Source organism: Rhodamnia argentea, chromosome 7, assembly GCF_020921035.1.
Source record: "Rhodamnia argentea isolate NSW1041297 chromosome 7, ASM2092103v1, whole genome shotgun sequence".
NCBI classification, from domain to species: Eukaryota; Viridiplantae; Streptophyta; class Magnoliopsida; order Myrtales; family Myrtaceae; genus Rhodamnia; species Rhodamnia argentea.
Window position 1 is genome coordinate 24,366,727 of NC_063156.1, and position 14,554 is coordinate 24,381,280.

At 40.3% G+C, this 14,554-nt stretch overlaps 1 protein-coding gene, 1 long non-coding RNA gene and 1 pseudogene across 3 annotated transcripts; 2 read left to right on the forward strand and 1 right to left on the reverse strand.

The window, feature by feature from the left end:
• The first annotated feature begins 1,229 nt into the window (after positions 1 to 1,229).
• On the forward strand, positions 1,230 to 12,631 carry LOC115734656 (glyoxylate/succinic semialdehyde reductase 1). 2 transcript variants are annotated; one of them, XM_048281832.1, is made up of 9 exons: positions 1,230 to 1,246; positions 7,889 to 8,067; positions 9,319 to 9,429; positions 9,510 to 9,611; positions 9,853 to 9,954; positions 10,852 to 10,967; positions 11,616 to 11,694; positions 11,770 to 11,940; positions 12,276 to 12,631. In XM_048281832.1, exons 2-9 carry the CDS (start codon positions 7,963 to 7,965, stop codon positions 12,357 to 12,359), a joined length of 870 nt encoding a protein of 289 aa, XP_048137789.1. In that variant the 5' UTR covers positions 1,230 to 1,246; positions 7,889 to 7,962; the 3' UTR covers positions 12,360 to 12,631. The 2 variants fall into 2 exon arrangements, with proteins under 2 accessions (XP_048137789.1, XP_030521388.1); XM_030665528.2 differs by lacking the exon at positions 1,230 to 1,246 and having other exon boundaries at positions 7,815 to 8,067.
• On the forward strand, positions 1,258 to 6,377 carry LOC115734740 (annotated as a pseudogene).
• Positions 11,968 to 12,269, reverse strand: LOC125315842. Its single transcript, XR_007199133.1, has 2 exons — positions 12,061 to 12,269; positions 11,968 to 12,020 (listed from the first exon to the last, which is right to left on the reverse strand). It is a non-coding gene; the product is annotated as an uncharacterized LOC125315842 (long non-coding RNA).
• Positions 12,632 to 14,554: the final 1,923 nt, after the last annotated feature.

Genomic DNA, 14,554 nt, shown 5'->3' on the forward strand with positions numbered 1-14,554 from the left:
ATATCCCACTACAAAATTTATTTTGTACATTGCGGGAGGTTTCATTTTTCTATTAATAGGGGTTCTGGGCATTTGTTTATATATAATATTGGCTTCATTATACTTAACGATCAAATTATATCGCTTATTATTATTTTTCCTTATTAAGCCTTGAGAGAGAGTGAATTTATTGTCTCCGTCAGTGATTCAGTTGATGACGTGGCGCAACGAGTATGGGCTCTTTCGTCATTCGAGAGGGGTTGAAGAGCGACGTGGACGAGTTTTACTGGAGTGGCCGAGATCTCCCGTAGGCGAACTCAGGACAGCGATCCGACCCAAAAAAAAAAACAGTCAGGACAGCGGGAAACACCAAGAAAAACCTAATCCTCATATTCGAGCACCACGTGGATTTATCCAATCCGTTCGATAATATGGTACAAATAATGTTGCAAAATTCATATTTTTGCTGTCAGAAAATAGTACAAATAACCTCTAAATTTTGGCTCAATATGAAATGTGATTCGTAAAATTTTAATTTGTTCGATTCGATCTTTGAACTTTAGCCCAATGTAAAATGTCGTCCCTAAACTTTTAATTTATTCAATGTAGTCATGACTTTTGTTACATATCTAATTTAATCCGTGAATTTTATGAAAAATGTTCATTGTTATCCCCGAACTTGAACGAATGAAAAGACAACATTGAATATTTTCATACAATATAGGGAACTCAATTAAAAATATATCAATAGTTCGGAGACCACATTGAATATGAACTTATTATACATTGGATCAAAATTCATGTATCATTTGTGTTATTACCCCTTTTGTTGTTTACTTTTCATGCTCCACATTGACTAAGATTATTAAGCTCTCCCCGAGCGGTCTATAAATTCCTTACAATCCATGAATTTGTTAAATTTAGACCGTTGATTCATACAGAAGATCTTTATCCACAATAGTTTGTACGTAATTGTAATTGACGGGACTTGAACAGAGTGTTTGCGATTTCTATGTTAGAAATCTCTCGGTTCTTTGACCAATCACAAAGGATTTGTTGGCTCTTCATAGGAAAATACCGCATTTCGCGTCGCATCGTTTCTTGATGGATTCCCCTAAACAGTTGTGTGCCTTTAACGTTATTGTCGGTTTAGGATAGGGTGGGCTAATTGCGACAGGGATGCCATTTGATCCCCAAAAGATGTTCCTTTTTGCTGATGATGCTCCGGCAGAAAGTGTGAATAAAAAGCATGCTCCTGTGCATGGTGGTGGGGCATGGAGAGAGAGAGAGAGAGAGAGGATGGAAGTGGGGTTCTTGGGAATGGGGATAATGGGGAAGGCCATGTCGATGAGACTGCTCAGACATGGCTTCAAAGTCACTGTTTGGAACAGGACCCTACCCTCTCAAAGGTACTCTCTTGCGTTCTTACACTGCCCACCGAGTGTTTGATTGTATAACCCGGTGAAGAAAAGATAAATGAGGAACCAAATTTACCAATTGGCCCACTAGAAGAGAGGTGCAGCCGCATTCATTGCTTCCCGGAATTCGACTTTTTACAGGCAAAATTTCGTAAAAGAAAGAAAGTGCCATGTTTTACTTGGTCTTTGTCTGGTCAGCTGTTCATGCGTTGGCCACAGTTCTGCTTTCAAGGTGTTCCGGATTGATTCTTTTCTGATAGCGTACACCCTCTGATTGTGGTATAACATTAATAATCCTCCTGACTTCTGGGATTAATCTTTGTATGTACTTTCAGATTGAGTTGTTCCCCTATGCCGTTTGACGTCGAGTTGCTTCCTATGATATTCTGCGACTCGGGGAATACCCCGGAGGGTGGACTCGCCATTTGATAGTTGACTTTGCGCTGGTTATTCAATATGCTGCATTACAAATAGATTTGTATAACTTGATTGGCCAGTAGATTTGTATGAACGTTCGTGAATTGCAATCACAGATAGTGATATAACAGTGAGAGGAAGGAAAGAGGCAGCAAGTGACGCGTATGATTGATCATCTTATTCCGCAAATACCAAGCTGAAGTTTTGCTCTTGTTCTTTATCTAATAGTGGACATGGAAACTCGAAACCTGAGGTTGCTTAAATTAGGATTTGTTTTGAGAGTAAAACCGATTGAAAGTTGGGTCCACCCAACTTGATTGGATCTGCACTTGTTTACTGGAAGTTGTTTTTTCATAGTCTTTGTTTTGCTTCTGATGCATTTCTGTTTCAGTGTGATGAACTAGTGGGGCACAGCGCTTCAGTTGCAGAAACCCGGCTCGGTTGGTAGTCAAGAAGTGCAAGTATACTATCGCAATGTTATCTGACCCTCCAGCTGCTCTTTCGGTTGGTAATAGGTATACTGTGGTTTTGTTTGGCGCTGGTCTTTCTATTTCCTAATTATGGTTCTGTGTCCCCTAACTGCTAGGTGGTTTTTGACAAGGATGGCGTTCTTGGGAGATTTGTGCCAGAAAAGGTTACATAGACATGTCAACAATTGATGCCGAAACTTCAATAAGGATGAGCGAGGTCTAAATTGATGTTCCGACTCATTAATAAGTATCAGGAAGTTTCTTGTGGTGTCTGTTATTCACAAAAGAATGTCCATTCACTAGTAACCCAGCTGTATGAATTTTAGGTGTCAGTGATCTGTCTCCTTTTTCTACATATCATCTTGATCAAGATTTTTACTAGTAGGTTTCCAAATGAAGTACAATATGAAGAGAATAAGCGTTGAGAATGAGTAATTTTTCTTTTTGGCTGATAATTTCCAGGCCATTCAATCGAAGGGCGGTCACTTCCTTGAAGCCCCTGTCTCGGGTAGTAGAAAGCCTGCTGAAGAAGGACAATTAATTATAATTACAGCTGGAGAAAAGGCATGTGCTAGAACTATTTTTCCCGTCTCTGTGCCACTTTCACTTTCTTTCGCACTGCTTTGCATCTGATGGACAACAGAAGCCAGTCGTAAACTTAGGTCTACATGGTGGGTCAGATTTTTTTGTTATATAGTTCATCAATTGTATTCGTTTGGCCTCTCCAAGACTAATTTCTGCTGCACATACTACAAATATGATTTTCTCAAGCGCTACCTGGGAAAGAAAAATCATATTGGCCAAGTTCCATAATGTCCTAGTCGACTCTTGAAGACAATGATTACTAATAAAGATGAAAGCACCTGAATTCGTTTCAAAATTCACCATGGTCCTGTCTATAATTAACCTATGTCCACTTCTGCACGATCTGAGGTCACAACTTTTCTAAACGATGATATTGCGTATGACAATAGCTTCATGTTAAAAGGACACTAATGAATATGAAGCTCCAAGGGGGATGAGTCTTTTCCTTGAGTTACGGAATGTTTGAATTCTTGTCATTATATTTTCGGTAGGTTATTCAGCTGCCTTTGCTCAGACTTTACTCCAGTGCCGCATTTTGTCAGCTAGGATTTCCTTCTTCCAGAGGGCTTTGGCCCTTTCCAGAATTTCTTGTGTAAATTGCATAGATCTTATTTTTCTTTTCTATGGATAACTATAGCATATTTAGAAAGAGAACTGTGTCGAGAAGATGTATCTGGAGGTAAAGATAAATAACTACGTATTTCAGGCTCTGGCATTGGCTCTGTGTCAATGTCTTTGGCAATTACTATATCATCAGATGGATGACTACAATGTGAGAACATCAGGAAGAAAATGCAAGAATCTAGTGCTCTGCAAGCTAAACGCTCTTCATTCAATCTCTGACGTTTGTTTATCATTTCGACCTTGTATATGCAGGCATAGTATGAGCAAGCAGTTCCAGCTTTCGATGTCATGGGAAAGAAGTCTTTCCTCCTGCGTCCATTTGGAAATGCTGCTAGAATGAAGGTTGTAAAGAACATGATAATGGGCTGGTAACACTTGTTTCTGTCTATCTGCAATGGTGAACTCCGATAGCTTTTTGTTACTTTAAGACTAGAAGAGGTGCAACAATGTAAAAAGTTTACATAGATAGCCTGGTGAAGCTCATTGTGTTTTTAACTATGTAAAAGATGAAACAGAAACTTATGTGGAAGTTCTTGTGGGCCAGGTTTATGCTAGATAGTCTCAACATGAATATCCTTTAATTGTAGAATTTACATGGATGTTGAGGCTTATGCAGTCAATATACTGTAACCGCATATTGATCTGCAAATCTCAAAGAAACCATTCCATATGCAACTTCTTTAGGCAAAAAAAAAAAAACCCATTAGTTAGATGATCAATGCGAAGGATGTCGTTGTCTGCATCAGCAAATGCATGATGGTATGGGAATTGGGGAAGTTAACTTGAGTTGCCACATCTGAGCAAAAGGTCTTGTGAATTATCCATATAAACAGACGTTAGATTCTGTACTTGTTGTGGTCCCTCAGACCAAAGTCAGTTTCATTCGAGATTTACCAGAACAATTCACGTCCTTTAGTTTGGTTATAGTACATCGGCATCTTTTATGGGTCACATAGTAGTTTGATCGTCACAGCATGATGAGCGCATTTTCCGAGGGACTTGAACTGGCCAGCCGGGCAACCGCAATGGATTGGACCCTCATACTCTTCTCGACATACTGATATGGCAATGATCAACCTGCTTGGATTTACTCGACTAAAGACATAAATGGCTGATAAAAATCTTTTCTTGGCAGGATCTCGGTGCAATTGCTAACCCACTGTTCAAGTTTAAAAGACCCACTATGATAAAGAGCAGTTACACCCCAGTCTTTCATCTGAAACATCAGCAGAAGGACATGAGGCTGGCTCTAGCTCTTGGATTTACTCGACTAAAGACATAAATGGCTGATAAAAATCTTTTGTACTCTACTCTCGTTAGAAGTCCGGTGAGTTATTGCAGGGAATAGGATCGTATCCAATGTCGGATGGTTTTTGCTAATTCCAATCCAAATAACATTAACTCTCTAATACACCGTGAATTTAAAAATCATGAAGTGCTAGACATGATTATACAGAGAGAAAAATAAATCCTCATACAAATGAAACTTGAGTACTGAGTTTGTTTTGTTACTTCCATTTTATGTCCATGTACTAAGTTTGTTTGGGAGATAAATAAATGGTTCGATAGTGCTTTCGTTGAACATAATTTAATTCTGTATAAATAGCCATTCACTTCTTCAGGCAATGTTGAGACTGATTTTCAGCTCTGATATTCTGTTGTCCCTTCCTTCCTTTTACTTGAATATACATCGCACTATGTTCAAAGTGATTTTAGATTATCTCCACTGCTTGTTGGCTTTCAAAAAGGCCAGGAGCCTGGGCTTGGGTGATTTAGACTTTTCTGCTGTTATCGAGACCGTGAAGCCGCTCAAACATTCATCTTGGTGTGAAGGACATGGTGAGACATAGGTAAGCATGAAATCTTGGTGCTTTAAACTGGTAGTGGAAGATGCATCTTCACTGTTTCGGGTCGTGGAGAATGATTACCGATGCCAAAAAGATGAAATTTTACTGCTTGAGAAGCGGGAGTTTCTTGGTTCTCAAGTTGTTGGGGGTTTCACCCTGGACATGTAACTGAATTTCCTTTTGGGACAGAATGCTAAAGTGATGTTTGAGACGCTATTAAATACTAGTGTTTGGTCCAAGCTCGCTCGCTCTCTACACTCTCTTTCTCTTGTTGTGTGTTAACATACCCAAGCATGAGTTCAAGCGCATGCTCTCATGCAAATGCGCGTGCAATATGCTCAAGCATGAGTCAAAAAATTATGGTTCAAGAACTCAGCAACCCAATGGTAACAAATACTACGTTGCACCGAAGTTAAACAGCCATAAGTTTTTAGTGACATTTCATTGGACCTTTCATGTTTCTCTTCCTTGCATGCTTAAGATGCATCATTGTTTCCCTGCCGAGAATTATACAGTTGTTCTTTTTGAGTTTGTAGTCAAACAGCGATGCAGCTCCGCGAAATTGTCCTGTTTATAATGTTATCATCGTTGACTAACCTGGTTTTCCCTTTTGTGTTCTGTTGTTCCAGAAAGACCTGTTATGTGCTCTGGAAGCAACGGACACATCAAACTTCCTCATCAGGTCTCCATTTCTGAAATCCCTTTTTCAAATGAAAAAAGAACAAGAAGAGGACCTCTCTCTCTCTCTCTTTAGGCGAACTTCGCCGTACAATGCACAAATGCGAATGCAGGTCTCTAGGTGTAGCAATTTTGCATCAGTACTCGACATGAAGGTACCGGTTTTGGATGTGGATGAAAGTGATTGCAGCTTTCAATTCCAGGAGACTGGCAAATCGCGGCATACGCCATGTACACCAGTCAGGCTTACCTCCATTTGTGGAGCAAAATTAGGATGCGCCACTCGAACACAGGCGGATGTAAATATGCTCCCCAATACTGTCCTCCATGACACCACTAGCGCCGACTGTTTTGAGTAGCTTGCTTTTGCCTCCTCATGCCCAGCACCGTTCAAATGCCTCGGCGTAAGTGGCGAGGAGTAGTGGCAGGATCTTGTATCCGTTGTTGTGTGCGTGCAATCAATTGGAATTGAGTTTCCTTACGTTGATAATATTGAAATCTGTTTTAGTTTTCCTTTGTCCAACATACGAACTGGTTTTTCCCTTTCACATTTCCTCCTCCATCTATTTCTCTTTTGAATCTGTCTTGATGCAATTCATTAGACACGCTGAATATCCAAGTTCTTGCACTTTTTCTGCGAGCTTCGAAAAGTGATGACTAAGCGGTCGTGTTTTCAAACTTTCCTAACTCATGTTCTATCAGGTTTGTGAGTACTTCGATTCATTTCAATCACATGGCGATAAAAAGTCGAGGACGTGAATATAAGGTTGAATGTTCGACCAAAATATATATATAAGGTTGAATGCGCGGTGCAAATTTGATTTATTGGTGTTGGAGCTATTTATCTTGATGAGATTCATAACGGATTTCGTTGTATATATGCCTATTAAGTGTTAAGGTAATTTCATTTACAAATGTACTTATGCTTAACGATCAGAAAATCGTGTTTCCCCACCCCAAAAAAAAATAAATAAATAAAAAAACAGAGAGAGTGAATTTCTTGTGCTCGGCCAGTGATTCAGCTGATGACGTGGCGCAACGACTGCATGGTCAGGACTGTAGCGCGGCGTGGGCATGGGCTCTTCTTCATTCGAGTGGGCTTGAAGAGCAACATGGACGAGTCCTATTGGACAGGCCCGGATCTCCCACGAGCCAACTCCAGGGCAGTCCAATCCTCGTGCTGGATTGCCACGTGGATTAATCGAATCCGTTCATAAAAAAAAAAAAAAAAGGTTTCAACTTGCACTATGCAGACTTATTGGAATACTAATAACCATGATAATAGAATAGCACAAATATGTTACGAAATGTATATTTTTGTAGCTTATCCATTACTCCCGCGAATCGATTTAAGTTTAAATTATTGGTATACTTCATCCATAACAAATTTAAGATAATGAGCGTGATATGAACGAATAATCCTCTAATTCTTGAACTGAAAATCTCTAGACAGCGTAATCAAGCTCGTTAAGGACAAGGGGGAGAGTAAGAGAGAGAGTCATGCGATGGAGGAATCTTGTGGTGCTGCTTTTTTCCTATTGCGCTTGTTCGGACAAGACAAATGATTTTATCTAACACATCCACATCGAGAAGGCAACCAATCGCAAAGGGTTTGTTTCCTCCGGGTCCATTATAAAAATTACCATATTTCACATCGCACTGTTCCTTGATATATTCAAAAATCAATTCTTTACCTTTGACGCGGGCGTTGATTTGGGATAGGGTGAGTTGGTCGCGACAAGAACGACCCGGATTTTTGTTTCGGGTAACCTTTCATCGTCCCCAGAGAATAATATTTGTTTTTTACCCAATAATGCTCCGGCACGAATTGTGAACAAAAAGCATGCTCGGGTGCATGGTGCTGGACCTGCTGGTGTAGTCTCGGATTCAAGGACTCTGTTTCTTGGTTCTTCAGCAGCATCGATCGAGAGAGAGAGAGAGAAAATGGAAGTGGGGTTCTTGGGATTGGGGATAATGGGGAAGGCCATGGCGATGAATCTGCTCAAGCATGGCTTCAAAGTCACTGTTTGGAACAGGACCCTCTCTAAGGTACTGCTCTCTCTCTCATCGCTTGCGCTGGAGTCGCTAAAGACGTTGCTCTCGTGTTCTTACGTGTCTCTTCCTCATGATTTCGTTTGGTTGGATGGTGTTTATGATTCGTTCGCGGATGTTAGATCGTCTCGTTGCGATTGTTTTTTTTTTTTTCCGGGATGTTTCGTTGTTTCTCTTTATTGAATTTCCAGACTTCTCAACGATATTGTCCAGTTAATGAATGGCCACTGTCCTCTTCACTGAGCGTTTGATTGTATAATCTGGTGGAGAAGTAAAAAAAGGATGAAAAGTAATCGAATTTACCAAATGGCCGAATAGAAGGGGGATGCAGCTTAATTCATTGCTTCTGGAAATCGACTTTTCCTCCAAAATTTCGTGAAAGAAGGAATAAGAAAGTTACATGTCTTAGTAGGCCAACAGGCATGCTGCCCTGCTTACAAAGGGATTGAGGGGTGAGGCCGGAGAGTACCAGGTCAGGGGTTCGATCCCCGTGAGCACTGCACACTCATGTACATAGAAGAGAGGAGAGAGACCCAAAAAAGACTGGTCAGTTGTTTATGTGACTCCCACAATTCGTCGTTCATGGTGTTCAGATTTATTTCTGATAATGTGCTCCCTCTGATTTTGTTATGCCGTTAAATATTCTTCTGACTTCTGAGATTCATTTTTGTATGTACTTTCAGATTAAGTTGTTCCCCAATGCTGTTTGATGTTTTTGCTTCTCAATCTCAAGTTTTTTCTTCCAATATTCTGTGACTCGGGGAATATCCTGGAGGGTCAAGTTGCGATTGGATAGTTGATTTTGCACTGATTATTGAAGATACTGCACCAGTCCAAATGGATTCACATTCACATAATCTGATTGGTTCGCAGATTTGTGTAAACATTTTAAATTCAATCACATTTAAGGATGTAACAGTGGGAGGAAGGAAAGAGGCAACGAATAATGTGTATGAATTATCATCTTATCTTGCAAATACCACGCTGAAGCCTTGCTCTAGTCCTTTATCAAGTAAGTGGACAGGGAAACATGAAATATGAGGGTGCTTACATGAGGGTCAGTTTCAAAAGTAAAACTGATGAAAGTTCGTCCTCTGGATTTGATTGGAGTCACACTTGTTTATTAATTTATGATGTTCTGGATGATGCATCCAGCATCGTCTGCCTCCTAAATCTTGTCAAATAAATTTACTGGGAGTTGTATTCTCATGCAGTCTTTGTTTCGCTTCTGATGCATTTCTGTTTCAGTGTGATGAACTAGTGGAGCATGGTGCTTCAGTCGGAGAAACACCAGCTGCAGTAGTCAAGAGAAACAAGTATACTATTGCAATGTTATCTGACCCTTCAGCTGCTCTTTCGGTCGGTAATTAATACTTTGGTTTTGACTGCCGCTTGTCTTTCTGTATCCTAATTACAATTGTCTGTCCGGTAACTGCTAGGTGGCTTTCGACAAGGACGGTGTTCTTGAGGAGATCTGTGCCGGAAAAGGTTACATAGATATGTCAACAGTTGATGCCGAAACTTCAATTAAGATAAACGAGGTCTGTATTGATGCTTTGACTCATGAACAAATATCAGGTGGTTCATAGTGTTTTTTGCAAATTATTAAAAAAAAAAAAAGAAAAAAATCCTTTCACTGGTAACCCAGCTGTATGACTATTGGTGCCAATGATCTCTCTCCTTTTTCTACATTTTGTCAAGATTTCATAGTAGGTTTCCGCATGAAGTACGCTATGACAAGAATGAGTGTTGGCCCTTAGCTTTTTTGCTGATAATTTCCAGGCAATTCAATCGAAGGGCGGTCACTTCCTTGAAGCCCCTGTCTCGGGTAGTAAAAAGCCTGCCGAAGATGGACAATTAATTATACTTGCAGCTGGAGAAAAGGCATGTGCTTTAATGATTTTTCTGTCTCTGTGCCTCTTTAGCTTTCTTTGGCACTGCTTTGCATCTGTTGGACAATAGAAACAGGTCAATGAAAACAAATTGAACTTAGGTCTACATGGTGGTTCAGATTTTCTGTTCGCTAGTTCATCAATTGTGTTCATGTGGCCACTCCAAGACTAATTTCCGCTGCACATACTACAAAAAAAAATAATGAAAATAATTCCACTGAAATGCTAGCTGGGAAAGGAGAATCACATTGGCCAATTCCCCGTAAAGTCCTAGTTGAATCTTGAAGGCAATGATTTTGATAAAGATATAGGCGCCTATCTTTGGTCCAGGATTTACCATGGCCTGTCTATAAGTTCATCCACTTCTGCAAAATCTCAAGGTCACAAATTTTCTAAATAATGATATCACGTATGACAATTGCTTCCTGTTCAAAAAGACGCTAATGCATATGAATTTCCAAGGAGGATGAATTTATTCCTTGAATTATGGATTGTTTGAAGTCTTGTCTAGGCTTATTTTTTCGGTGGGTTATCCAGTGGCCTTTGCTGAGACTTTACACCAGCGCTGCATTTTGTCAGTTAGGATATCCTTCTTTCAAGGGGTTTTGGCCATTTTCCTGAATTTCTAGTGTAATTTGCAAAGATAAGTGTAACATATTAAAAAAGAGAATGCGTCAAGAAGATATATCTGGAGGTACAGCTAAATAACTACTTATTTCAGACTCTGGCAGTGGCGATGCACGTGTCTTTGGCAAATATCATGTCATCAAATGGACTCCTACACTCTGAGAACATCATGATGAAAATGCAAGAATCTGGTTTTCTGAGAGCTAAATGCTCTTCATTCAATCTCTGACGTTTTTTTGTCCTTTCGACCTTGTATCTGCAGGCATTGTTTGAGCAAGCAGTTCCAGCTTTCGATGTCATGGGGAAGAAGTCTTTCTTCCTGGGCCCAGTTGGAAATGGAGCTAAAATGAAGCTTGTAGTGAACATGATAATGGGCTGGTACTTGTTTCTGTCTTTCTTTGCAATTGCTGAATCTCAATAGCTTCTTCATACTTTGGCACTAGCAGAGGTGCAGCCAACCTAAAGTTTTAGGTAGATAGCCTGGTGAAGCTCATTGTAGTCTTTACTATGTGAAAGACGAAGCTGAATACTGAAACAGAAACTTATATGGAAGTTCTCATGGGCTGGGTCCATGCTGGATAATCTTGACAGCAATATCCTATATTGTTAGAATTGGGATAAACCAAAATCTTAGTTTATAATAATAACTCATTGTACTGTAAGCCACTTGCATGGATCTTAAGGCTTATGCAGCCAATACACTGCAACCACATTTTGATCTGCAAATCTCAAAGAAACCATTTTTCTGTGCAACGGGAAGAAAAAAATCCATCAGTTAGATAGTCAACAAGAAGGACGTGTGGAAACTCCTAGCCTCTCTTGGTAATGGCATGTTAATGATCTCTGTAGCTCTGATATGAGAGCATTGTGATTGCATTGCATCAGACCTTAAATTCTGTACTTGTTCTGGTCCCACAGAACTAAATCAGTTTCATTCAAGATTTACCAAAAAGGATTTACGTTCTTTTAGTTTGGTTATAGTACATTGGCATCTTTATGGCTCATAGAGTATATTTATTGTCGCAGCATGATGAACGCATTTTCAGAGGGACTTGAACTGGCCAGCCGAAGTGGATTGGACCCTCATACTCTTCTCGACGTACTGGTATGACAATGATTAACCTGTTCGGATTTACTCGAGTTAAAGCATAGATGGCTGATAAAAATCTTTTCTTGGCAGGATCTCGGTGCAATTGCTAACCCAATGTTCAAACTTAAAGGACCCACCATGATAAAGAACAGTTATGCCCCAGCCTTTCCTCTGAAACATCAGCAGAAGGACATGAGGCTGGCTCTTGCCCTAGGGGATGAAAATGCCCTTTCAATGCCGATCGCAGCTGCTTCCAATGAGGTTGTTTCTTGTGCTTATGTTTTATAGTCTACTGTTGTAAGAAGTTAGATGAGTTATTGCTGGGAATTGGATCGTATCCACTGTGTGGTGGTCCTTGCTGACATTAACTTTCAAGTACACGGTGAATTGAAAAGTCATGGTCATGAACTGCAAGACATTATTCTCCACAGAAAAAAAAAATCATCATAATCATTCACTTCTTCAGGCAATGTTGAGACTAATATTACGTTCTGATGTTCTGTCACCCTTTCCTTTCTTTTTACTTGAATATACATTGCACTGTGTCCAAAGTGATTTTAGATGAGTTTACATTGTCATCTCTCCTCTGTTTGTAGGTTTTCAAGAGGGCCAGGAGCCTGGGACTGGGTGATTCAGACTTCTCTGCTGTTTTCGAGGCCGTGAAGTCTGTTAAACATTAATCATCATGCAAAAGGACAGGGTGATACATAGTTGCGCGTGGAATCTTGGTGCTTTAAACTGGTTTCTGGAAGATGCTTATTCATCATTGTCGGGTTGCCGAGAACGATGATCCATGCCAAAAAGATGCAATTTACTGCTTGAGAAGCTGGAGTTTCTCGGTTCTGAAAGTTGTTGAGAGGTTTCACTCTAGACCTGTAACTGTATTTCCATTTGAGACAGAATGCTAAACTGATGTTTGAGATGCCATTAAATATCATGGTTGCTCCAAGCCCCCTAGCCCCGCCCCGCCCCTCCAACACCCACCCCCCCCCCCTCTCCCCCCTTTGCTCCTTTCCCCACTCTCTCTCTCCCTGACAATAATTAACATACCCAAGCACGAGTTCAAGCGCATGTACTCATGCAAATGGTGTATGCTCAAGCATGAGTCAAAAAATTTAGAAAAAATTTTAAATAATGATCTGAAGTATTTTCATTTTCTCAAATAAAGCCCTGAAATAGATCTTATTTTAAATAAGGGTACGAATGGTCTTTTTTGTTTCAAAAAATGGCCTAATCAAGGGCATTTTTGTCATTTTTTTACTTCTTTTTTCTTTTCTTTTCTTTCCATTTCCGTTTTTATCTTTGTTGCGGTCGGTGAGAGCGGCGACCCTCATCCTTCGAGCCGGCGAGCAAACCCTTCTCCAGAACCCAGTTGTCTGATCATGGCTTGCGATCTCAATGGCTGGTCAGTGGGCACCAGATGCCCAGCACCCAGAACCACGACATGGCTGAAGCTCCCCCATTTCTGCACATACCCAGCAAGCACCCCCGTTCACCCTCCAAACCTTCCCCTCTGCCCGCAAGAACTCATCGATCCCTTCCCTCTCCATCGACCTTGGTACAGCGGGACCTTGCTGTTCTTGACCAAGTGCTCGTCCATCTTCATCACATCCTCGTGCAGCGCAGCTCCCACTACATCGCTGCACTCGTCAGACACTCATTGGCCTTCAGGGCCCTCTTCACCTTCTGCTTCTGCAAGATCCGAGTCACCCACTGGGTGTTGTATGGCACTTTCCTTCTGAAGTCATACAAAGTGGCCAGTCCCATCACGTTCTGCGGAATCCTCAATACCCCAGTTCGGGCATCCGTCGATTGACTCCAACTCCCTGTTTTAGTGAGCTTGACAGCTTGCCGCTTGGCTTTCTCAAGATCGGATTTTTGCCTTTCGTTGATCAAGCTGGAGAAGGAAGCATTCCCGGCATGAGTCGCCACTTGGGTTGCCTTGTCTGTCAGGCCATCACCTGAGGCCGGCGATGGCCGGGAGAAAGGAGAGAAAAAGCAAAAAGAAAAAAAGAAAAGGAAAAGAGAAACAGAAACAGAAACAGAAAAAGAAAAAAAGGAAAAAGGAAAAAGTCAAAAAAGCAAATGACGAAAATACCCTTTGTCATGTTTTTCTTTGAAACAAAGATGACACTTCGGGTTCTTATTTGATAAAATGAAAACACTTCAGTTCTTTATTTGAAATTTTCCTAAAAATTTACAATTCAAGAACTCAACAACCCATCGGTAGCTTATAATGCATTGGACCTTAGTTAAGTTATACAGACACTGTTGCAGCTCAAGAGTGAAGACTGAGAGGCATTAAACTCAATGAATATTAGTCCATCTATTGCATTCTTTGGAAAAATAAAAGGAAAATTGTTGCACCACAACAAAAGCCCTTGCCAAAGAGCTCCAGGAACTGAGTGGAAATGAAATTGCATCATATTTAAGGGGGTTAATAACACAAAAAAACTACAAACCGATATACATGTAACAAATTTATCCCATATTAATTTTTTGACCACAAAAAATTCCAAACAGGTACACTTCCATTATTTTCCATTAAAATTGGATAAATACTACTGAAAATCCCAAATTGGTGCACCTATTAAAAACACAGGATAAAACCCTAAAATGTTACACCTGTCAACCGCACATATTATCCAACTCAATAATTTAATGATAAAATTTAATGAAAATTAACGGAGGATTTTGCAAAACTACTTATGCTGATTAATAAAGGGGTTTGGAATTTTTAGTCTACATGAGTGGGATCTGTAGTATGTATCTGTTTATTTTCTGAAATTACCTTGACATGTGTATCATATATACTTATATAGGTGTCAGTGGCGCTACTAGGGGAGCAGTGATGCCATTAAATTGCTTTATTGGT